This window comes from Malurus melanocephalus, unplaced genomic scaffold, assembly GCF_030028575.1.
Source record: "Malurus melanocephalus ecotype Western Australia unplaced genomic scaffold, MMel_1.1 scaffold_85, whole genome shotgun sequence".
NCBI classification, from domain to species: Eukaryota; Metazoa; Chordata; class Aves; order Passeriformes; family Maluridae; genus Malurus; species Malurus melanocephalus.
The window spans coordinates 1386641-1411857 of NW_026623317.1; the positions used below are offsets into that span (position 1 = coordinate 1386641).

Genomic DNA, 25217 nt, shown 5'->3' on the forward strand with positions numbered 1-25217 from the left:
AAAAAGAGAACCCACCTAAAACTGATGCTGGAATTGTTTAGACACAGCCTCTCATGGGCTGAGTAATTTTTGTTCTGGTTCACAACTCTGTTAGTAAATTACTGCATTGGGTAAAAACAGCTACAGATTGACCAGCTGTGATTGAAAACAATTCAGCTGGTCAATCTGGTAGGAATATTAAAAACATCTAAAAGAATCAGAAGTAATATTTCTCCCCTAGGTACTTCATACTGCAACTACTACATAAGTGCTGATTACATAACCCATTTTGACAAGAAATCTAACCTAAAAGGAGGCTTTATTTCAGGAAATGTGCCAAATCAGAAGTTAGATGCCACTTGATGTAATCTCAGTCATTAMGTAAGATTGTGCACACTTACCTCAGCTGAAGAAATAGAATAATAACATGACGGACCAGAAGAAAGAGAAAACAAATATGACAAGCAGAAATCAAGTATTGACTGTCTTATGCCAACACTGCAAATGAGGCAGTTGTGAGGAGTATGTTTAGGAAKGAATTTTTCCCTGTGAAGGTGGGGAGGCCCTGGCACAGGGTGCCCAGAGCAGCTGTGGCTGCYCCTGGATCCCTGGCAGTGTCCAAGGCCAGGCTGGATGGGGTTTGGAGCACCTGGTTTGGAGTRGAAGGTGTCCCTGCCCATGGCAGGAGGTGGAATGGGGTGGGCTTTAAGATGCCTCCCAACTCAAACCATTCTGTGACCCCATGACCATTTCAAGGCACTGCTGGACACCCTGGTGAGGCACAAGGAACACAGGCATGACTCACTTGGCGTGCTGCTGCARGATGTTCAGGTCCTTGCGCATGAGCTGGATCGCGTCCTTCTGACTCACRAGGCTGGCAGAGGAAATCACTGGCACAGGAGCTTTCATCGTCTGCAGTGGCAGAGGGGGCTTGGGAGTATCAAACTTCTTCAAATTATTCATGATCCTTGCTTTGGCTACGATAAAAAAAAAACCAGAAGCAAGTTTGGTTAATAAAAAAAGTTCAGGAGAAGCTGAATAAAAATATTAATTTTTGTCATGAAGCATTTTTAACTGCAGACAAGTATTTCTCAGGACTTCCCCTTCTAAAAACAACAACAAAAGAAATCACTCAACTAATCTTCCTAATTTTTACAGAGTTTATTTCACACAACTAATTTTCATGACCAGCTCTTCCATCACACAAAGATTAGGATCAAAAGACCCACTGGTTTCCTTGTTTTCCCCAGCCACTCCTACTTTCCAGTTCTCCTGTCACGCCATTTATTTTACTCATCCGACACAGGCTCCCAGATAAAATTCCAAGCAAAATTTATCTTCCTTTTCCTACAACTCATCCTCACCTGTAGTCTTGTCAATGTCAATTCCTTCTCAAAGCACAGCTTCTCTCASGTAAGCCCTCTCCTCCTGCTCATTTCCATTCAGTTTCTTTGTCCAAACTACCAATTCACCTATGAAACTATTCCAGTTTCCTTTTATTCCCTMACTCCTTCCCCTTTGTGGGATCAGCCCCAAGTCCAATCTCACCACATCCTTACAATACCAGCCATGACCACCACCCCTTCTGTGCTAGAACAACCCTTTTAATATGCCAGAATTCCAGGGAAACACACTAGGAAAAGCAACACAAAACAGAAAACATACAAACAAAACGAAATTTTTAAAAATCCATAGACAATATATTCTCAGGTACATTGGTTTTACCTTGGCTTGCACCTGTCTGTGTCTAAACTTCAGGAAAATGTCTGAAGCATGCTCTGTGCTGAGGAATTTTTGGGGAACCCATGAAGCCCACCTAGCTCTGTCCTAGGATATAGCAAACTTGAAGCCAAAAAACATCAATGTTAGCCTCTCACATGAGAATCTTAGTGGCAAAACCATGACAACTTTATGGAAAAGTACTGTACTCACAGAAAACAAACCATATTAATATCTTTATTAATAGGCATCATCAGGTTCATACAGAAACCAGGGCTTTGACATCCCAGTAATTCTTTAAGGCACAGTTTCCTTAACAGTATTTTTCTCTCTTACCTGATGAAGGGTTGGTGAAATCTGTTTGCCCTGCAGAAGTACAGGGTGTATGTGATTCAAGCTGAACCTGCAGCCAAAGGTTCAGAGCTTCCTGAAACTCATGATGYACAAGTTCCACATTGACATACTCCATCCACAGATCCTGAAAAACAAAATAATTAAATTATCATCCCCACTTTGGTCAATACTTCATACTGCCCACCCATCCTAGTAGCTGGGRAACTAAAGTAAGTACATAAAAACATACTATACCTTGCAGTTTTACATCACAGGAAATTTATTATTAAGGGAAAAAATATCTAAACTGAAGAAAACACCTGGACAATCTTAAATTTTTTATATATATGTATATCTACTGAAAAGCATTTGTGACGCTTAGAGATGAAACCTGACACATGGTATAATTTCTAACAAATRAGAGACAAAGGGAAAGACAGATGATTAAAAATCTGTTCCTAAAAAGGGAATACAAGAGATCAAGATAGTCTAAAACATCATGGGATGATTAACTRCAGCCAGGCTAAAGCAGACTGCATTTCCAGCAGTCACACACACTGRATGAGTGAAAACAAAGCATAAGGAAATGCCCTTCCAAAATCTTCCCTCTTGCAGGATTTTGCTTATACTAAGTCTTTATGCTTGAAGAATAGAATAATACACACTCACTAAGTTATATTTGAACCTGACATTTTACAGACTACCAACACAAGCAGGTTTTGGCTWCCATCTTTTGTTATTTGCAGTTGCAACTTAAATCACTGTCTAATACTAAACTAGAAAATAAAAATAATTACAAAGCAGCACAGAAAAAGGACTGTGTTGCAAGAAATTACTTATATGCAAGGAATCTGCATCTGAGTCCTCTTTCAAACATAAAGAAAGACAGTTTGGAACAGCATAGGATTTTAAGAAAAAGGTTAGGGCATGAAGGTATCACACATGCTGTATTTATATTAAAGACTAGCACTCTCTCATGGGTTTCAAAGACTCATCTTAGCAAGTGGACTTTAGATTTCAGATTGTCAGTGTTATTAGCAACTCACCTGTTGATTCTGCATGACTTTAGCAAGTCTATGCGCATCATACTGCTTTGGTAAAGAGGGAATGTACGTGTCTCCCTTCTGGAAACTCTCTTCTTCCAACCACAAAATTAAAACATTACAAAGCCTGAGGGGGGAAAAAAGGAAAATAAGGAAAAAAAATTAGTRTGAATTGGACTGTTCTAAGGTCTAGAATTAATAATTAATGCTATGAGGTGACATGGTTCAAAACAGACACTTCAGGTGCTTTTTTACTCATTTACTGGTTTACTGTCCAAGTTAAAGACCAGGAAAGGAAAGAAGTTACCTAGAAAAATATGAAGGGCAACAAACAAAAGTAAGAGGACAAATTCTGAAAAGGAAAACATTTATGCCAACTAGTGTAAGATCCAGGGCTSGAACAGCCTCTTGTGTCAGGAAATATCACCACAATCCCATTGTGGAAAAAACAGGGTACATGTGAGCAARTCTGGTTTCTCACCCCATGACTTCTCTGCAGTGGCTGCTCCAAAAAGTCCCACCAGAGTAAAGTTACATCTTTTAATTTTTTTCAGAGTCACATTCATGGCTAGCTCGTTCTCATTTCCTCCCCTATTAAAACTTTAACATAAATACACCTATTTCTTTAGTTGACATCATTCCATTGACTGGTACCGTTTTTACAATCACATCATCCAAGCTTCCTGATAAGGAAGCACTGGATTGCCATTAAATCTTCACTTTGTGATRTTATATATGACTAGCAAACTCCTGCTTCCTACATCAGTGTCATTGGTGAAAAAATGGAACTAGTCCAGTTCCAAGAACCAACCCCTATAAACCCTACCAATAATTTCCTCCTGTCTAGGAAACTAGACAGGTCATTAAACTTCCTGAGCATAAGATTTATTTGGGTGTAGGGTAGTCTGGATTTCTGTTGGAGTGGGGAACTTATATGAAATGAAAGACTGAAAATATTAATCAAGTTCACCYAGTGAGCATCTCAGGATTATTTTTCACGGACGACTAAGTGGGATTTATGACTCCCCTTGTTTGTTTGTACAATGCCTACTGATTGCTGAAGGAAGCACTGAACAGGAGCTCACATTCCACATATCCAGGGCCCCTGAACAAGGGACACTCTTTAAATATTTCAAAATATATTCACATACTGCCTCCAGCTGTACGTGAATGTACATGAGGTATACATCTGTTTGCAACACCATCCCTCACAAGAGTGGGTATTCACCAGCTGAGTGGCATTGAGTGATTGTGTCCCAATTTTAGCCTACTCCAAGACAAAAAGAGAGTCTTGTGGCAAGGTTTTGGCAAGCAGACTTACCATTTTTCAGGTGGCACAGAACACACTTGGCACAGCTCACCTTTAGGTTGCTAACCAAGCACACTGCACTGAATCATGTGCTTAAGTCACCAGTAAATTTCCTGATCAAATAATCTTACTGAGATATAAATTCAGGCCCTGGTCTGTGACAAAYATGTATACACACCAAGTAGCYTTTTACATTTATAGCTAGTGATATACATACAAGTAGCCTAAATAATAAATATTTTGCCATCATGGGGGTACCATTCATTAAAAASCAAAGCTTCTCCCCTCAGGCAAGTGACAAAATCTATCCACCACAATTTATTTTAGTCGTAAAACCAGCCCCCTCTCAAATTAAACAAGTTGTATCAAGAAAGAAAAGTATTTGAGCACAACTATGCACTTGGGGACCGGGGTTAGTGGTGGCATTGACAATGCTAGCTTAAAGGCTGGATTTGATGATCTTGGGAGAGCTTTTTCAACCTGAATGATTCCATGATTTTATGCTTTTAATAAGTGCCTGCAGTACATCTAAGGTCACAWCCCTTCATTTCTCACACAGCTACCACTGCCCTGTAGCAATCACTCAGGCAGTTGCATTGATTAAGATGGAACTGGGAAGACTTTTTTTACCTGACGAGCTCCTTATGCAGCTCAGGTGAAGTCAGGTAATCAGAGGAGCAGCTGGCCTTCTCTGGTGACCTGTCACTGCCCTCAGGACTCTCCACTCTCAGTGCTTTACTGGCAGCGTGGTGGAAGTCTGCTACCTCTGTCAGCCGCTGTTTCATCTCATTTAGCAAGTTAACGTGAGCTGCACTCTGGAAAAARCGCCTTCCAATACAGCCATCTACAGGTAATCTAAAATTGAACAAAAAAGCACAACTAAGTCTTGTTGCAAGTGTTAGATCAGCATTTCTGCAGATAAACTGGCTCATTAGAGAAGCTGCTAATACCTACTGCCTTTGGATGCAGTCAGAGTGATGCACCTAATCTCACAGGCTGTGCACTTAATTAGCACTTGCTAATCTGCTGGAGGAGGTCCGACTCACCCATACTGTGGTCCTGGTCGGTGAAGGTACAGGAGGAAGAATTTCTGCCAGATCAGTGGCATGAGAGGGTGATCTGCRGGAGTAGCAAGGGCCTGGTGAGCCCAGCGGTAAATCATGAGCCTCTGAAGAGAAGGGACTATGGGCAGCTTCAGCTGGGTCTGGGCTTTCTGCAGAAACAACATTGACAGAGTGTGCAGTGCTGTCATAGGTTAAGCAGATCAACAGAGCATGAACACTTGCTAATTACAGAGGAGAAAACTTTGGAAGCAGTTACATACCTGTTACAGGTCTTAAAGGATGAGCTGCCCATCTCAGTTATGCTGGAGAGCAGACCTACACCTCTAATGTTTACARAAACCCAGCATGATGGCTCTGAYGCTAGGCCAACATACAGGCCACYCGTGTTAATTACAGTTAACTACTGTTATTCCTCACAGAGGTAATGCCCCTCATTTAGATCTCCAGCATGCTACTTCTAGCTTTTTCCAGACTACATTTCGTATAGCTCTAGGGAAAATTTGAAATGCAAAGTAAAACTGGTATGAAGAGCACAGAAGCAAAAAGCAGAACAAAGGCAAAAGAACACACAAATAGAAGCACACCATAACAGCAMCACCACAGATGAACCAAATCATTAAACAATCCTGTTCCAAGCTCCCCTGGACTGTGCCTGAAGCAGGAGAATGGGAAGCTTTTCTCAGTCTCCAAGCTCTCAGTGTCAGAGCAGAACCTAGCACTCTCTCATCCCCTACACCAGACYTCTGGCATCCTTTTCCACACACTGCCCACACCCTGTTTTCCACTTATATTAAGATGTGCAGGCAAAAGAACAAATGTTCACCAGGTGGAAGCTCCAAGGACATGCACTGTACATAGCCCAGGCAAATCTAYTTTCACAGAGCTACCTCCTTCACTGAAACACACTGACACAGCTGAGATGAAGAATGAGCAAAAGTTACACTTTGAGAATGGACAGCTTCGGCTTTCACTTGCCTCACTCCAGAATTTCTAACTGAATTTGGGCAAAGAACTTGGAAAATGTTGCAACATGGCTTCAAGTACAGCTGATTAAGTGGCTTGTTAAAGGAGACACCTAAACAGTTTTGAAAGCCTTGGAAAATAATTCAGAAAACAGAGATAAGTAAAGGCCAGTCTTCTGGACAACTCGGGTCATCTGAGAAACCACCTGTTTGAACCACAGACACATTTTCCTACTTGAAAAAAAAGCACTCCCCATATCAAGGTATGGAATAAATCCATTGAAGGTTGTGAAGCATTTAGATGATCCAAAAAATCATGCAAAAGCACAAATTAATTTTCTGTAAATATTGATATAGTAAAATCAGCTATTTCTGTGGTAGCTTTTAGATGTAAAAGAACTCAAACATACTCAAAATGTAAAAGAACATTTCCCTGAGAAAAGAACATTTCTCTTGGACAGCCAGATAAAGCAGTATTTATGTTTTTACCCTGATTAAGAAGTAGCACACAACAGAGAAACTAAATGATACAAGAGAACACTCCAGCAGCTCTCTCTAACAAAACAAGACAAAGGGATGAACAGTTCTCTCACCTTCAAAGCCTGATCAGGAGTTAAAGCATTAATAACCAGCTCCCCCTCCACAACCCTGCGAAGCTGTGAATCTTCTTCAAATATTGACTCCATATTTAACACCGTCCATGAAAACCAGACCTGGACAACACAGAAATAAGAGAAACATAGGTAACAAAATGGCAAAATCAGGAAGCTTGATGTTTTCTTAAGAGGAATAGATCTTTAACATTAAGATTCTCATTGAAGAGTTGAAAAAAGCAGTATCACATCTCAACAACAAAATCTCTTTATACTTAAATTCAAACACCCCTTTTGTACTTTGCACTATTTTGGGAAAGAAGGGGAATACCAGGGAAAACTGACAGAATTGATCAGAGAGTTCTGTAGGAAACAACCTTCTCAAATTTAGTAAAGTAAGATCTCCTCTCTTACACCTGCACTACACATCTCCATCTGGGGTACTGCAAGGGTTTGTTTTTTTTTTTCTTTTTGATTAAATAAGGGACTCACTTAAGCAGAGAGAAAGGAAAAACTCAAATTCAAAATATTTATCAAATAAAGACTGATCTAATAGAAAAGTCAGGCTTTACATATTTTCTCTWATTAAATAGATCAAGAACAATAGTAGGTTAAAAGAAAACTTAACCAATAAATCCTATTATATGAGTTCTTGAATGCAGGTAAAACAAACCCTCCCAGTGCAAAATGTCCATGTTCCCTTCAGTGCACTAAACCCACAGCATTCTCTTAGGCTAAACTGGGATTTCATCACAATAAACTACAGAATAGGAAGAAAAAGTGAGCAACAGAGAAACGTGGAAAAAAAGAAGAAAAGGCCTCTAGACATCAATATGCTGCTTTTTTCAGGGTTGATCACACAACACCATCGTGGCACTCACCTGAGAGGGGTTAGCATTGCCCTCCACAAAGGATGGTGTGACATTSCCTGCCACAATCCAGCTGACAAGTGAAGACAGCAAACCCTTGTCACAGTGATAGCCCAAAGCGTTCTGCACAGAAACAGAAAACATTTGAGTTTTTTTCAGTGAGCAGATGGTTTAGAAGCTACAGGTGCATCATTCAACCTTCATTTATGTTCCTTTGCATCTCCGATTACTACTCTCCAACCTTAACTCAGCCAGGAACCACTGAAATGCCTGCTTGGACTTTCTTTTTCAGTATATATATGTGCTGTAACATCCTATTGTAGTGACWGTGTGTGGWTTTTTTTCAGGAGAGGAAGCTCTGTTCTTGYTCTAAACACACTAACAAATATTTGAAATGCAAAGACAAAGTACAAAAGAAATAATATGAATGAGAACTGTGCTCCAAATTGTTTTTAGTAATAACTACCATTATTATCATTAAACTACATTGTCCAGAGAAACTGTGACTGCCTCATCACTGGAAGTGTTCAAGATCACGYTGGACAGGGCTTGGAGCAACCTGGTCTAGTGGAAGGTGTCCTTCCCCACAGCAGAGGGGTGGAACTGGATGGACTGCAGAGGCTCCTCCCAACCCACAGCATTCAAGGATTTCCCAGGTGTTCCATCTGCACTTCAGGAAATACATTCACATCAAATTCAGACTGAGCATCACTTGAACTGGCCATTTACCCAAGAGCCACACCAAAACACCACAGCTATTTACCTTGTGCTGTTGGTAAAGCAGCTTTTGCACACAGTCCTCTTGGCTGTACTGAAAAGCAGCTTTGCACAAGTCATCCAGCAGGCAGAGCGTGGCCCGGTCCCTGTGCCACAGCTGCTGGCTGGTGAGGACCTGCACCCAGAACTCCAGGACTGCAGCTGGCCCCACTCCGTTTGGCTGGTCACTCAGAAAAATGTGAGTCTGACAAATTAAAGAGTTAAGTTAGTCAACAGATTGCAGCTTTCAGTAAAGCTTAAGAATTTATTGGAGAACTGTTAAACTTGGTTGAGGCTGAGAGTCTATCCTTAAATAATTTACAACACTCTCTGTACCCAAATAAGGACAACTTTGCCATCTTCAGCCTCCCAATTTTTGATTGTGAAGCCTGGAAAGCAGTGCACCTTGTGCAATCAGCACAAACAGATACAGAAGCTTTAAGCAGGATCACTGCAGGCTTGAACACCACCCATTTCTAAAGTCTAGCCTGTTTTTGCAAAAGGACTTTCCCAGAGTAAGTCTGTTTCCATTAGTCCTCTCTAGTCTTAGAGGGCCTTGACCTCTCTGCACTTAAAAAATACTACTGTTCCCTAACTCAGGAATATTTTTCCATTCCAGAGCCCTAAATTAATGGTCAAAAGCAAAGCTTTCAAACACTAATMTATCTGCTGCATTCCTCAAATAACACGAACAAGAAAGCAGCACTGCATATTACATTTCTTTTCTTAAACAGTTTTGACCTGGTATTGGGAAATGAATTTTCCAAGAAGTCTGAAAGGCAAATAGTATTGTTAGTGTGACAGGCATTGCCAATTTAGGCAAGTTTAAGCAGGAGAACGTCAGGAAACCAAACCCAACTACTAATGCTTGACACAGAGTGCTCTGTGACTGAACTGCCTGGTTCAGTATCCTTTCTGACCTTTAACACTAACTCAGTCAAATAAGCTTGATTTTAAACATTCTCCCCACCTTTTCTTCTTAAAATATTCTTCTTACCTGTATCATACTACTGAGCAGCTTAAYATTTTCTCCATAGTTCCCTCCTGTCAAGTGCTGTGTCACTTTATGGGTGACCTGCTGGGTCACTCCTTGAGGGACTCCACTATCCAGATGAAGGAAGAGTTCGACATAAGATAAAAACCTAGGGATGTCAACAAACGAAATTAAAATATCACCTACTGTTAACTAAAATTAACCTCGTTTAATTTTTAACGAAATTAAAATATCACCTAACGAAATTAAAATATCACCTTCCTATAATAAATAGGAAACCTGCTTCTAGAGAATTTAAAATCAGCCCAACAGCACTAGTGAGGCACATACACAAGGCTTGATCCACAACCACAGTGAAGATTTCATTGCTCCAGGTTAGCCACAAAGTGGGCACAGTATGAACATTTCACAGCAGACTGTAATTCAAGGCAGCTCATCAGGACTAAATACAATTCATTATCTACATTAGCACTCAAATCTTATTCAGGATTTGTTTAGGATACTGTCAAGTGTCTAAACCAAAAGATTATGAGTAACTTTCACTGCAACTATGAATAAATTAAGCAAATAAATACATAAAAAATATTAAATGAACACATAAYGCTTACTGTTCATTCTTCAGGAGGTAATACTGGCAAGAGTAAAACAACGGTAAAATTTTATCCAGCACATGGACTACTGTTCTCAGATGTCTAGACTGGACAAGAATACCCAAAAGAGGGATTCCTTCAGCACAGAACTTCTCAATGCTGCCAGAAAACAAACAACAAAAATTAACAAAAACACAATGATTATCAGCAGAAAGGAAGACAAGATGCTGATTTAGTTTTTATTAACTGAGATGCAAATACATTCTTAACTTTATCTTTGGAAACCTAAACAGTTAAATCCAGAGTTTTCTTCTGCAGCTGTAGGAGTCATTCAATCACTGACACATTTGCTAAATATTTCCTTCTCAAATATTTGTTAAGTATCTCCTTTCTTCACAAACTCCTGGGGATCAGTGTCCAATATTGCAAAAATCACTGGAGATTTAGGTCYTCATCCATCAAAGCTGTATCAATTTAAAACTCACTCACTTCTTGCCTAACCTGGACAACTTGCCTCCCTCTCCAGGAAAAAGGAAAAGCCAAAGGTCAAACAGTGAAGGTGCAGGGAAACAGACTAAAGWGTTCTTTGGTTTTTTATTCCACACTCAAGGTAATGGAAGAATTTCCACTCTCAACCCAAAATACYTTCACATCAGTCTCAAACTATTGCAGTGCTTTGAAGTGTCTATGGCACAATCTTATCCTCAAGCCATGGCTTCCTTGGGGAAGGAGAAAACCCAGATAATTTTTCATTAAATGAGTACCATAACATTATATTTAAGAAACAAGTAAGAGAAAATTTTGAATAGTTTAAGATGTAATTAAAGGGATCCCAGACTCAGGGAAAACAGTTCTAGTGAGAACTGACCAAATTTTGGGTGGCTCTGTACATTAATGAACAAGAACATCTGGTTATGTCCAAAAGTCTTACCTACAAACCAGCCAAAAGCACTGGAAAAGACTGTGCAGGAACAGTCACGGCTAAGAGGTTCAGCGTCAAGTTTATAAAGCTTTTTATTTATAATTCCCAAAATGAGTGGGTTCTTTCTCCTCACTATTTTCTGAATGCTGTGCTGCCCTGATAAAAGAGATTACCTCTAGAACAAGTCYTTCAGTAAATGGTTCAAAGTTACCCYTGTCCAGAGAAATACTGTTAACCTYCAGTTTCAGTACTATTTCTTACAACTGCTTTTGACCCTAACATGCAGAAGACAAAACATACTATTAGGAAATTAAGGAAATAGCATGTTATTTGAAAGAATTCAGGAAGCACTTATTCACAGAAAGGGTTATTCAGAATTGGGGCTGCCCAGGGAGGTGTTGGAGTCCCCATCTCTGGGGATATCCAAGGAATCACTGGACATGGCACTCGGTGCTCTGGGCTGGGTGACAAGGTGGAGATTAGTCACACGTTAGACTCAAAGGTCTTGGAGGCCTTTTCCAACCAAAATGACTCTGGGATTCTGTGAAAATACACCACAGAATCATGGGAAGTTGGGGCTGGAAAAGACCTTTAGATCATCCAGTCCAAACCCCTCCAAAGCAGGGTCACCCAGAGCAGGAGATAAAGGAATGAGTCCAGGAGGGCTTGGAATGTCTCACAGAGGGAGACTCCCCGACCTCTGTGGGCAGCTCCATTCCAGGGCTCTGCCACCCTCAATGCAAAGAAGTTCTTCCCCATGCTGGGTGAAACTTCCTGTATTTYAGTTGTGGCCATTGCTCCTCATCCTATTACTGTGCACCAYTGAAAAGAGTCCAGCACCATCCTCTGGACACTCAACTTGAAAATACTTGTTTGCATTAATGAGATCCCCTCTCAGTCTTCTCTTCTCCAGACTAACCAGGCCCTCCAAACTAACCAGCTCCTCCTCATAACACAGATGCTGTCCCTGAAAAGCTGCTTGATCCCTTGCATCGTATGTGCTTTACATTTTAAACAAGCACAAAGCTTTAATAACAGTTCAGCCTTAGGGAGGCTGCTCAGACCCTGGGGCCATCCATCCAAGGTAAACACCCAAAAAGCCCTCACCTGTGCCCCAGGGTGGTCATTGCCAGCGCCAGGTAGCAGCCAATGGGGATGTTTGCCTTCACAGCCTTGAGCAGGGGATGCAGCGTGACTGACTCGGCCGTGTCCAGCGCAGTGTCACACACAGGGACAGCCAGCCCGCTCTGCTGCACCCCACGGTCATTCCTGTGCAGCTTCAGTCTCAAAATCAAACTCCATGCCCACTGATTGAAGGAAGTCTCTGGTGTTTCCCCATAGCGAACRATGCTGGCCAAGTAGGAGACCTGGAACAAAGCAGGAATGAGAGGAAGCATAGCCATGACACAGCATGTGTTGCACTAGTCTGGGGTCTGGGCCATGGAAAGGAACTCATGATCTTTGGGGCCCCTTCCAAYCCAAAGCTTCYAGGATTCTGTGATTAGACCAACAGMAGTCATTTTCTACACATWCCACCTARTTTATCCAMACACTTTGTTCTCACAGCCTCAATTTCTACCTCCCTCCATTCCTTTTGGCAAAAGCTATTGACGTACACTATCTGCTTAAATTTTTCCTAGCTAGATGCTGACCTTGAATTGAATTTTAATTCTAATATGGAAAAAAAGAAAGYCAGGCACAACCTGCCACAATGTTTAAAACATTTAAGACTGCTAGTGAAAGGAAACAGAAAAATCTATGCAAAAATATTGTCTGTCAACAAAAAGCCTAAACCTGGCAGYCCCTCCTTAGAAAGAAGCCTCTAATGTGGACGGGCAGAGATGTATGTACGTATGCCCACAGTCACAAAGACCCTGTCTAGATCACAAGGAATTATAAAACTCTGGGGGGAAAAAATGTACAAGTTCTGACAGAGCAGTGTAAATTGCAGAGCTAAAGTGCAATGCAGATGTTTCATCCTCTCTGAGTTGGCATCCAAGAACCCAAGCACTATTTTCTCTCAAATTCTCAGTTACAGACACATGCAAGTCAGGACAGATTCACCTGCACAAGTGGCAACTAGGACTGGCACAGGCTTAAAAAAGAGAACTCATCTGGCTGGCACAAGACAACAAACTATGGCTAAGTAGCGTAGAGGAGCAAGTCAGAACAGAGCAGAGACAACAGGGAACATTCAGAGGATGGGAAGAAAAGTTTGGGAGAAAAAAGCACAGAGGAGGAGAAAACACTGTACAAGAAATACTGTGCAAGACCAACTGAGAAGACAAAGCTCAGCATAATGCTAAAATCTCTGAATAAATGAACAGAAGCATCGTGGACGGAATATCCAGAACAGGGATTTTTTAAACCTTCATCTTTCTATCCTTCCAGCCTCCTTCTATAACTTGGAGCTATCMCTTCCTCAGTGCCCAGTGTGCTGTAAGATCAATACATTTATTATACACATATATATTGTGGGATGTTCAGGTCACACAGCACAGCCCACTGCTGCAAAACTCCTATGGTAATTAACACTTGAATTTTCACACCAGGTAAGAGCTGGAGTGAGTTCCCTTATGCCACAGTTCCTTATCCCAGCAGTGAGAAATAGCCTTTCATTAGCAAGTACTGTCTACCTCTGCATGAGTAAAACAAGAGCAGTTGTGACTATTCAGACCTACAAGTGGATCAAAATTAAAATGTCTGTTTCAAGGAAGAYGGAGAGAAACTGTTTACAAGAGCATGGAGTGGCAGGACAAGGGGAAATGGCTTCAAACTGACAGAGGGTAGATTTAGATCAGATTTGGGAAGGAATTCTTTGCTGTGAGGGTGGGGAGACCCTGSCACAGGGTGCCCAGAGCAGCTGTGGCTGCCCCATCCMTGGAAGAGTCCAAGGCCAGGCTGGATGKGGCTTGGAGCASCCTGGGATAGTGGAARGYRTCCCTRYATGTGGCAGGGGGYGGCACTGGATCATCTTTAAGGYCCCTTCTACCCAAATCATTCTATGATTCCATGATTTTCATGCAGATACTCAACATAAGCCAAACAGTATTTTCAAATAGCGCTGTTGCTGCAGACAAAACTGAATGTTGGTATGTTGTGATATTATAGTAGGATAAAGACAGAACAGCCTTGAAAAGAAAAAMAGAAAAGGTCTTGACCTGCAGCTTTTCCCATTTACAGCCTTCCATAAACTATTCCTTGTAATTCAGAAGAAAGGATACCTGTTTTATGCTTTCAGAAAGCAGCCCAGCATATGGCTTTTGGGAGAGATATTTCTGATACGCTTCCAGGACCATCAATGCAACTTCAGAATGGACAGCAGGATCCAGGTGAAGAGTATTCTGCTAAAAACAGCATTGGAATACAAAACTGTAMGTGATTTAAAGGGTCTCTACAATTGTCACATTCAACTGCACTACAGAGAAATAAATCCTATCTCTTTCTGGCTGTTCAAATTAAGTGCAAAATGTTTAGCTCTGTGTTAAAAGGTACCAGACTCACCCTGTGCAATACAAAATGTAGCAATTATATTGGTTTTTTTTAAAGTGATTATAATACTTTCCATGTGCATTTTATGAATTTACCATAATTAGTTCAAAAATCCATAGATGCCCTTTTAAATTACGTRATACAGACACTTGAATTATTGCCTTTAAAAACAAAACCAAATCACATCACCGCAGCTTTTTGTATGAAAACACAGCCATTTCTCTATCAAGAGCCATTTTTCCCCATATCAAAGGGTACAGACACAGCACTGCTATTGTGCAACAAAAATATCTGTTAATTTTCCCTAACACCCCCTTTTCTTTACATGTCATCAAGAAACAGGGAGAAAAAGTAAGTCAATATTCATGCATAAGCATCAGCATGGCAAAGAGAAGAGTTCAGTACAACCAAATAGATAGAATGCAATGCTAAACTGAATCACAGGCAACAGGATTTTTTCCCCAATTTTATTTCTGTTTTCCTCGGAAATAGCACTCTCCCTCAATTGAATCCTGAGCTCATGAAGATCCTGAAGCAACCCAATATTATGGAATAATTTCCAATAATTTAAATAATGCTCAGGCTTTTGAAATGTCTCATTTCAACCATTACTTTCTTGCATTGTGAAAATCATACCYAGATAACAGCATGCAAACTACAGTCACCCTAATCTCCTGCACAGTTTTTGGAAGATCGCTCTATTTCTGCAGCCAAAAGCATCTTCATCATGTGACTCACAAAAATTGCCCTCTCAGCTGTCTCCTCTTTTTTAGWGAGAAGAAATTCCTGAAATATCTCTTTTTAACTCAGCTGCAGCACTACAGGAAAGCAGCACAAGCAAATCCTCCGACAGAGCGCTGTAAAATTTTTATGAAGCTCCCATCTTGTGCCATTAGGTGCACAGCCATAATGTAAAAGCATGTAATTAACTGCTTCCTAATTCTGCTCTACTCTCAGCCTGAGTAAAACTTTTACTCTAAAAAACTGAGGAGGGTCAAGGCTCCTATTTTCAATACATACCTGCTCACCAAACCCCCAGTTCAGCCCTTCCAAGATAATGCAGGCCAGTTTATTCTCCACTGTTGTCAGGTTGTAATTTAACAACCAGTCACGGATCAGGGCTATCTCAGATGATGAAGGCTTCCACAGGTACAGTGGAAGTTCTTTAAACAGATATAAAGAAACCTTTGAGGAGAGAGAGCAAAAAAGTGCAAATCAGTACTAAGCACACAAAAAAAATCAGCATTGTGCCCTTCAATCTGAATGGCTGGTATTACCAAAAAAAACCCCACAGGCAGGTCTTTAACATATCCATTCATACCAAGCTATGTYTTATCACACAACATGGTATGGCCCCAAGGTTTACTTGTGTGCCTGATTTAARTGATGGGTATCAGCACTTACCATCCCTACTTTCTCAATGGTCTCTCTAATCCGATCCAGCAGTATAGAAATAATCTGTGTGTGGATGCTGGCAATGGCTCCCAAGAGTTCTCGACCCACTTTGGAAAAAGTCTCTCTTGTGGAAAGACTAACATAGGACACCTGAGAAGATGAGCAGGGAGAAGTTACTGCTTCTGGCTGACTTCCACTGACATTGAAATAAAATGTCTTTTGGAAAATACAAAACTAAATTTCCCTTAGACATCACAGAAAAAGATGATAAATGATAAATGCCAACATGAAAAGTGAAACTGATTGCCCTAAAAGATCAGGAAAGTTTTATGTCACAGTGCCAAAAAAAAAAAGTCCAAAATTGAACACAGAACAGCACAGCCTCATGCACTAAAAAATATCCCACCAAAAACAAYAGAAAAAACACCACATAAGGTATTTCATAGCTACAAGTTAGGCCTGCACGGTAAAAATAAAACAAATACATTTTTGTTAATTTGTTTAATTCAGGTTTTGCCCACAGAAAAGCTGGTCTTTTTATCAGAAATAAACAAGTACTTCAGCTATTTTGATTCAGGACTCTAAAGTAGCACTTTTTTATTTCCATGGTAGAAAAAAACAGGGAAGCCAAAAAAGTTTCACATCTTCCACTTTTACAAATAAAAAGAGCATTTTCATTCTTTTCCTGAAAGGATCAGTAACATTACTCACTTCATATATCTCCAAAACAATGATTTTGATAAAATCCTCATCAACATCAGCCCGTTTGGTTTGTGCCATCTGAGCAAAAGTGGTGAGCAGACAGATTTCTTCCGAGCAGTTCATTGACTGCAGATACTTTTCAAACTGTTCAAGATGCTCTGGATCTAGAAAAAAAGTCAGGTGAGAGAAACATGGTAAAAGTGCCGTAGGACACACATCTGCAGCATTTGTATAGTTACTCACTCCAATCCCAGAGGAGTGATCTGTGGAGATCATTCTATYCCAACAACAAATAAAAATTCTGCAAGTATCTAGCCCTGAGCCCAAAAGCTACATGGAAAGGCCAGTTTTAGTTTCCCAAATACAGTACAAGAAAAAATACTGAAAGCACTTGTTTGGAATGTATCTCTGAAAACAGAGAACTAAAGTTGAACAGGGGGGAAGGCTAAGAGATGCTTTCACTCAAATTCAAGGCAAGTTTCCTCTTTAAACCCGAAAGAGATATTGCCAAATGCAAATAAATATTCCATTCCTCAGGGTCTGGRACACTGGAAAGGTAAGAGTACAAAGGAACTTGGATTAGGACTTTAATTTTTTTTTTTCATTTCTTCCAAATAACTTTAAATAGAGTCTGTGCAGCAAAACAAACAGTGAAAGCAGCATTTGAGGTGCAGAAAGTTTTGGAGAGTGATCTCCCTTCTCTGAACCACAACATGCCAATAAACAGTGTTTACAGTGATTTTRTCACAGCAGTTGAATATACAGAAAAAGCACCCATTGTGGCACTCAGCTATCTAACCTGAACAGGCACGTGCTCAGCATGCTTGTGATCAAACACTTGCACTTAGGTTACATTCTATTTTAAGTGCTTTCAAGAATTTTGCAACGGTACTTCAACTTGAGAAGGTCAGGCTTGTACAGGCAAAACAGCTCACGGAACAGCATGCAAGAGGATTGTGCCATTTAAGAAAACAGTTTCTTCTAAATAATAAAGACAAACTATATTGCTGATAGACACAGAGAAGATAAAGGGGGTGTCTCATCCATTCACCTCCCTTTTCTAATGCTATTTTTTACTCTTATGGTAGAAGTTACAGTCAACTGTGTTTCCTCTTGTACTTCAAGTTTTTTTTTTTTTTTTTTAAGATAATGCAGAAGGACATTGAACATGACCACACCATCACTGGATCTAAAGGCACAGCAGAATGACCCACAGTGAGATGAAGGGGTACCTGTGGGCCCCACACCACCCTCAAATCTGCACCATGTCATAGCCTGGGACTGAAAGATGGGAACAGGAATAAGGGAACCAGAGAGTCATCACCTAAATCCTCTTGGCTCATAGTGCAGAAACAGCATCTTCACCATCCACTTGCTACTTGACCCTACTCTCTTCCTCTGTCCACACTACAATTCAAGTTCAGGACACCCTAAAAATCAGTTACTCCTCAAACCTGGATACTGGCAGCGAGGAAACCATGACCAGAAATAAAAKCATAGTACCCTTGGATTAAAAGGGATCTTAAATACCATTTAGTTTTAAATTCCTGCCATGAGCAGGGATGCTACTCACTTGAAAGCAACAATGTTCCCAACTCCTACAGATTTGATGCCTAAAGCTTCCATCAATTTCCAAGGCTTGCTTCCACCTGTAGATTCACCACCCTTTTTTCAAGCTTAATTTGGGAAGAAAAATCACTAAAAAAAGGTTCTCTCCCAAGAGAATGTTAATGTCATGGTCTTCCAGGGTCTGAATTACAGTAAATTAAGCATTAATTTGTTAAGTGTCTATTAAAAGAAAGTATTTGAGAAGATTAGATGGATTTCACTGAAAGAACTGTTGATATTCCCTGTCTAGACGSTGGTGAAAAACAGTATTGTGCTGACATAACCCACTGAGGAGAATGAAGAGGATAAAGAAATCCTGCATCAGCATACCAGGGACTTTAAAATATAAAAGTTAGCTAAAAGCAAAACAATGCCTGAAAATAATAATATTTTTTTTAAAAAAAATCTGCTCATTACTGCAACCCATAACACTACACTCTGTTGGAAATGCAGCAAGTTTTCTAGCAAAACCAGAAATAGAGAGATCCTACTATAACAGTGTAACTGTTACTGTTTTGGCTGGCAAGTGCTTATCAGASCAGCACTTCATCAAGCACACACAACTACAGTCTTGGTATCTCTTTCCCACTCTGTGTAAATTGCCTTAAATGTTAGCTGAGCTTGCAGAGTCAAGACACTCAGTATTTCTAAGGATCACCATTTTCTCCTGCTTCTCCATCAAAAGACTTGGTAGAWGGGGTAACAGCTACCTGGGAGACCAGCCAGCTGAGAAGTAAAGCTGACAAAAATRAGATCTGCTCTCCCTGAAGGCAGCAAAGAAGCTGTGAAGCAGGGAGTTACTGTTTGTTTACCTGTCCCCCTGTCAGTCAAGTCCTGAAATATTACCCATGAATGCACCAGCAAAGCGAGAGCATTCCAACTGACCTCTAAATAGCTCTGCCGTAGCTGAAGACACCACAGTCACTGTGGAGATCAACATGGGACACAAGTCCAGAGGAAATAAAAATAAAAGGTGTCACTTAGGACAAGTAATGCATCAAAAGAAGTTTTGAGATAAGGGAAACAAAGTTGTGGAAGACAAGCAGATCTCCAAACAGTGTAAGTTACTGAAGCCAAAACAAGCAAGTTTAGTGGGAAAAAAATGGAGCCTAAAAATACCTTATTTATAGAACTATCAACAACCCAACAGAAAAGCAGTCACCAAAATAAAAAAACAACAAATAAACAAGCCCAACCAAAAAACTGCCACACCAACCCTAAGTGATAAMAGAATTCTGTATTTTAGGATTTAAATTTCATTCTCCAAATACTATTGAATGTCAAGATGGGAAGTCATAGGAGATTATACAGGGGGTACCTCCTGCATGGCATTCTTGTAGCTCTGAGGCAGCCAGAGAGAAAACTAACCASTAAATCCATCAATTGCTGTTAAAATGACAATTTGGGCAAACAGGTGGGAAACCTGGAAAACCATGAACTGCCCAAACACACTTCTAAGGCCACTGGACCAGTCATACTCTSAAGGATGTATTTAACAACACAAGCTGCAAAGAGTTAAACCCATAGCTGATGCAGCAGCAGGAGCTGAATGGATTAGATTTGGTTCTGTGTGTTGGAGTTCTACCTTTGAGTTTTTGCTTGTAGTCAGCAGGCTGCAGACTAGAGCAGAGCTTTTCCAGGTGCTCRTTCTCGGCACAGTGCATGACAAAGAAGAGCCTCCAAAGCATGTTGCTGGACAAGGTTCCRTAAGGCATCTCAGACATGAACAGCCAGACTCCCAACCTGTGGGATTTGAAGAGCCAGTTAGAAATAGTTTCACCCTGATAAATCCCAACATTTGAAAAGGAGACAGCTCTGGCCCACACCTCTGGTATGTAACTGCATGAGGAATGTCAGGATGGGTATTAGCACCTCAGATGCTGAGCTAACCTCATCTTGAACTCACCAAGACCTCAGAGTTTCTGTCAGATGCTACAGTTCATGGTATAATTCCTCCCTACCTTGATGCTACCAATACAATAAAATATTGTACTTGTTTCAGTCTTGTTTAAACCTTTAAGCATTTAATGTTACTCCACATTCCAGTTTCAACTTTTCAGCTCTTCCCAGACAAAGCYAGTGAAGGGACAACCCACCTTTTTGCCTTCAAAACATGTAGAACAGCTCTAAAAAACAGCTCATCAAACTCCAGCTGCAATTTTTCCACGGAGTAGGGGTGTTCCACTGATCCATATTGTTTATTGCCACTAACATATTGTGCCCAGTGGTCACTCACATGACACAGTGTCATCCTACATGAAAGAACAAACAAGCCAAAGAAGGATCATTAAGTATGTCACCACCCAATGAAAACACAGACAAGGACAACCAGATCAGAGTCTAACCACAAGAGACATGTTSAACATTTTTGCCTCTGGCTTCCACAGGTTTCTATACAAATTGCATCAGTCAAATTTCTGTGCTCCCCTTATTTGGTTTTGCAAGCAAACAAGGAATATTCTGTTATACCAAATTAGTCTGTGTATGACCTTTGGAGCCTTAAGGTAACTGTACAGGATGAAATGGCAGTATATGCAGAAAGCTCATATAGAAAAAATTACACTGAGAAAGTTACTGCCTACATGACACAAAAAAACTCATGGATTTTATGTCTGACTGAACTGTATTCCCGCTTCAAAACACACTTACAGAAGCCATATAAAGTGAATGCTAGAGATTTAAAAAAAAAAAAAAAAAAAGGCAACATTTAGGCTTCAATTACATTTACTTACTGTAACAGTATGGCAATTTGCAGGGAGCAAATTAAAAACCCCAAAACAATTCTGGATAGCAACAGAAACAAAGCAGTAACATTGGTTACAGAAAAGGGGAAATTCAAGGAACTGTTTGTTGGGTTTCACTGACTACCCAAGACAAGCCTAACCACATCACTGATGGAAGTCAGCCTGGTGTTGCTCAGCTCCTCTGGTTCCTTTGCATCCACAGCATTCAGATTTTGCAATTCCCCATTTCAGACTTCTACACTGGCTAACCCTTAACTGACCAACTGTCAGGGCAAAACCTACCCAAGAACTGCTTGAGAGCAGTTTTGGTTTTTTGGTTGTTTCATGGTTGGTTCTGGGGCTTTTTTAGCAGCTCTGAATATTAAATACATGTATAAAACAGATTCAAACAAGCACACCACAGAGAAAAAAATCTCTTACTTGATGAGCTGGCCAATTCTCTTCACAAACTGTCGGTACCGTGCTCTGTTGAATGTTTCTAACCCCACAGACAGAAGTTCCACTAAGGAGTTTGCAAAGGCAAAAATCTTCATCATCTCCTGGGGAGATGTTTTTTCAGGATAATAAGCACCTGAGATGGAGAAATAAAAATAAGAGGCAAAAAAAGTGCCAATTCTGAATTTTTAAATAACTTAACAAGCACTCAAAGCAACAATTCACTATATAGTGAACTGAAATGCATGTTTTGTGAAATGAACAATAAACACCTACTAAGTATCAAAGTACAAATAAACTGTGCAGGTAACAAGACCTCTTGCAAGCAATAATTTTCATGTACTTGTCCTGAGATTTTCAAAAAAAACTGAGAAAAAAAAATCATAGTAACATTACAACAAAGAGGTAAGGGGGAAAAAATACTTCTGAAAGCACTTTTGGGAATGACCTGACAACCAAATCCAATCTAAGGGAAAAGACTCTCAATGTTTTGCATGCATATTGCTGTAAGATTTTTATTTATCACATACACATGGAATATACCTCCATCTCATCTCTTTAGCCTGTGAGCTGTTGCACARATTCATTACTAYTTCTCTWGRAGAGTTTCATATTGCAGTAGCACTCTTGGCAGTGGTAGTCACATAATTAGTATAAGCAAAATAAAGAATAACTCTTTAGCAACAGATTTACCTCCAGACTTAAACCCAAGGAATTGCTGAAAGAGTTCATGAAATGGGAACTGTGACAACAGAGCAATCAAGTCATCTTCCAAGAGTAGAATCCAGCTTGTTTCAGGATCCTCATCCTATAGACAAATACACATGCTGTCAGCAGCTTCACAGCAAAATCCAATAGTAAAGGGCATCACTATGGCACAAGTTACAGTTGTGTAAGCAGTAATTGAAATATTAGAACTCTATCTGATAATACTTACTCTCAAAATTATACCACAAAGATAAAAGGAGAGCAAAACAGAAGGTAATTTCAAATCATGCTTTTTAACTTAAAAAGTCAGCTTTTCTTCATCCATTCTTCATCTATTTTTGATCTTCACAAAGATCAAAAAAGCTTGAACAAAAGCATAAAGGGGAAAAAAATAAAAACAAATGAAGTCATCTGCTGTACCTCTTCTCCKCCTTCATCTACTAGAGTCCAGTTCCCAGATTCCTTCCCAGATGAAGAGGAACCTTTCCTTTCAYTTGGTTTCATATGGCACATGAAGTCCACACGATTTCTGGTTTATAKTGAAAAATCAAGTGTAAAAGATCAGAAAATTAAAAATTCTGAATTAAGTCATCTTTCACTTAAGGGAAGCTATTAAAAATCCAGATGCAAGAGGAAGAATTTACCAAGTAAAGCAGAAAGCTGCCTGGAAGGAAGGGCCTTGGGAGTACTGGTGCMAGCAGSTGGACATGAGCCCAGGGGTGCCCAGGTGGGCAAGAGGCCAACGGCCAATGGACTGTCCCAGCCATGGTGTGGCCACAGCCCCAGGACAGTGTCCATCCCCTGTGCTGGCACTGCTGGGGCACCTCCAGCCCTGGGGACAGCTCTGGACCCCTCAGGACAGGAGGGACATTGAGGGGCTGGAGTGTGTCCAGGGCAGGGAACGGAGCTGGGGAAGGGTCTGGAGCCCCAGGAGCGGCTGAGGGAGCTGGGAAAGGGGCTCAGCCTGGAGCAAAGGAGGCTCCGGGGGGACCTTGTGGCTCTGCACAACTCCCTGACAGGAGGGGGCAGCCGGGGGGGTCGGGCTCTGCTCCCCAATTACAAGTGATAGGATCAAAAAATTGCATTAGGGACGGCTTAGATTGGAAATTTAGGCCTTTTTTTTAATGGAAGGGTGGTCAGGCACTGCAATAGACTGTCAAGGGCAGTGGTGTGGAGTCACCATCTCTGAAGTGTTCAGAAGGCTCGTGGATGTGGCACCAGAGAGCATKTGTCAGCAGTGAACACAGTGGTGCTGGGTTAAKGGYTGGACTCAGCAATCCTAAAGGGGTTTTTTCCAAACTCTGTAAATAACTCTGGGATAACCAGGTTCCTGACGTACAGGAGCCGTAATAGACATGCCTCAGCCCTTTTAGCAGTAAGAGCAGACACTGGTATCAATATTTAGAGCATCACCCCAGACACATTAAGTTAGCCCTTGTTTCCAAACAAGCATTAAAAGACACTGGCAACACATTCCCACAGGATACACTGGTTTTCCCAGTCAGCTCTAGAAAGGAAATGTGGAAATGAAACCCTTTAAAATAACAGTTTTTAATAAACAAGACTCCCACTCAACTAAGAGGCAGACTACCAAGATCACAGAGACAACCCTAACTAAATACCAGCAGTTTGATTCTTTGACATTAACACTGGGCAGGGGGAGATGCAAGTTAAGCATTTTATCTGGAGAACATAAGAGCTTTCCTAATTAATAATTTCATTAACTACCTTTTCCAAGCAACACATTCCTTCTAGATTTTAATTTTTTTTTTAACCAAAAAGAGATGGAAAATAAATCAAAAAGCCCAACCAGTGTATACACCAGCTTAACACCTTTACTCAAGGGATTCTGTTGCAAACACAGCATAAAAAACAGGCTATGGTGCAAACCAAGAGATACTTMAAAAATCACAGTAACAAAACCTGTGGGTCTGTCAGTCTTCACAAGCTATTTTACAGTTGAAAGCAAGCTGCATCATAGTGTGCATAGCACAAAGATGTACTGCCAAGGCTGAATTTCAAGATGAATGAGTAAAAAGAATTTGAATTAAACTGTGAATCTGTTTGGGCCTGCTTTTATGACTCTGCTTGCAATGAACTTTCAGAGTTTTACAAGCAGATTGTGTGTTATCTTTTCTACTCTTAAATAATTARAACATATTTATAAAAACATGTTAATACTTACTTGACAGGAGACATAAGCAAGGCAAGAGATTGCATGAAATGAAAGACACCTGATGGGTTATCCAAGACTTTGATCTGAAATTAAATGCAAAAATCTAAGTAARTCTAAATAAGCAAAGCAAAGGGCAAAAAATGAAATTCACATGTCTCACTAGCTTTTTGTTAAGACTAAAACGAAAACATAAAAGATAGCACCAACACCCTGGAGAAAGTACTGTCATGGCAAAATCCTGTGACTTGGACAAAAGAATTACTTAAAACAATTAAAGGAGGGGAGAAAAAAAACACAACAAAAGTTTCACAAAAATGAACAACCTCTCCCTTTGTTCCACATGTTGATCTGGTCAGGATGGGGAATTCAGACAATGAGCACAGGAGAAGTTGGGATTCTACCACATTAGGCTGATAGGACTCGATATTAAGGGTCTTTCCCAATCTAAATTATTCTGTTCTATCATTTCATTGAACTGTTTGCCTTTCCTTTTGGTGTAATGGAAGTCCTTTTCCTCTGGCTAYATTTCCAACATTTTCTCCTCYTGGAAGAACAAGTGTCTGAAAGTGTTTGAAAGAACACTTTGATGTCTTTGGATATCTGCAATCCCTCTGACCTAGACAAAGTGAACCCTTTCCTTTGCTCCCTTCCAGGGAAACCAGTYCCATTTCAAAGCATAGGACATAAAAAAACCTGTTCCTCCTGATCCTTGGCACACCACAGAGCTGACTCCAATCTCACTTCTCATATACAGCTGCTTCAAGTCTAAATATACTTTCCACTTTTCAGAGAACACTCCCAAAACCTGGTGCATGAGACCTTGT

The 25217-nt window shown here is 40.5% G+C and overlaps 1 protein-coding gene across 1 annotated transcript in view; it reads right to left on the bottom strand.

The window, feature by feature from the left end:
• Positions 1–25217, bottom strand: part of EPG5 (ectopic P-granules 5 autophagy tethering factor) — a 55139-nt gene that overhangs the window by 19584 nt on the left and 10338 nt on the right. The window contains exons 6-26 of the mRNA XM_057367814.1: positions 24403–24476; positions 22638–22746; positions 22203–22317; positions 21495–21645; positions 20427–20582; positions 19916–20073; positions 16732–16886; positions 16030–16170; positions 15646–15810; positions 14358–14480; positions 12241–12500; positions 10230–10370; positions 9625–9769; positions 8635–8832; positions 7884–7994; positions 7003–7122; positions 5430–5596; positions 5014–5238; positions 3078–3201; positions 2035–2176; positions 785–956 (exon numbers count right to left, since the gene is read on the bottom strand). Of these exons, the coding sequence (XP_057223797.1) occupies positions 785–956; positions 2035–2176; positions 3078–3201; positions 5014–5238; positions 5430–5596; positions 7003–7122; positions 7884–7994; positions 8635–8832; positions 9625–9769; positions 10230–10370; positions 12241–12500; positions 14358–14480; positions 15646–15810; positions 16030–16170; positions 16732–16886; positions 19916–20073; positions 20427–20582; positions 21495–21645; positions 22203–22317; positions 22638–22746; positions 24403–24476 (3152 nt within the window). The remainder of the gene's footprint in view (positions 1–784; positions 957–2034; positions 2177–3077; positions 3202–5013; positions 5239–5429; positions 5597–7002; positions 7123–7883; positions 7995–8634; positions 8833–9624; positions 9770–10229; positions 10371–12240; positions 12501–14357; positions 14481–15645; positions 15811–16029; positions 16171–16731; positions 16887–19915; positions 20074–20426; positions 20583–21494; positions 21646–22202; positions 22318–22637; positions 22747–24402; positions 24477–25217) is intronic.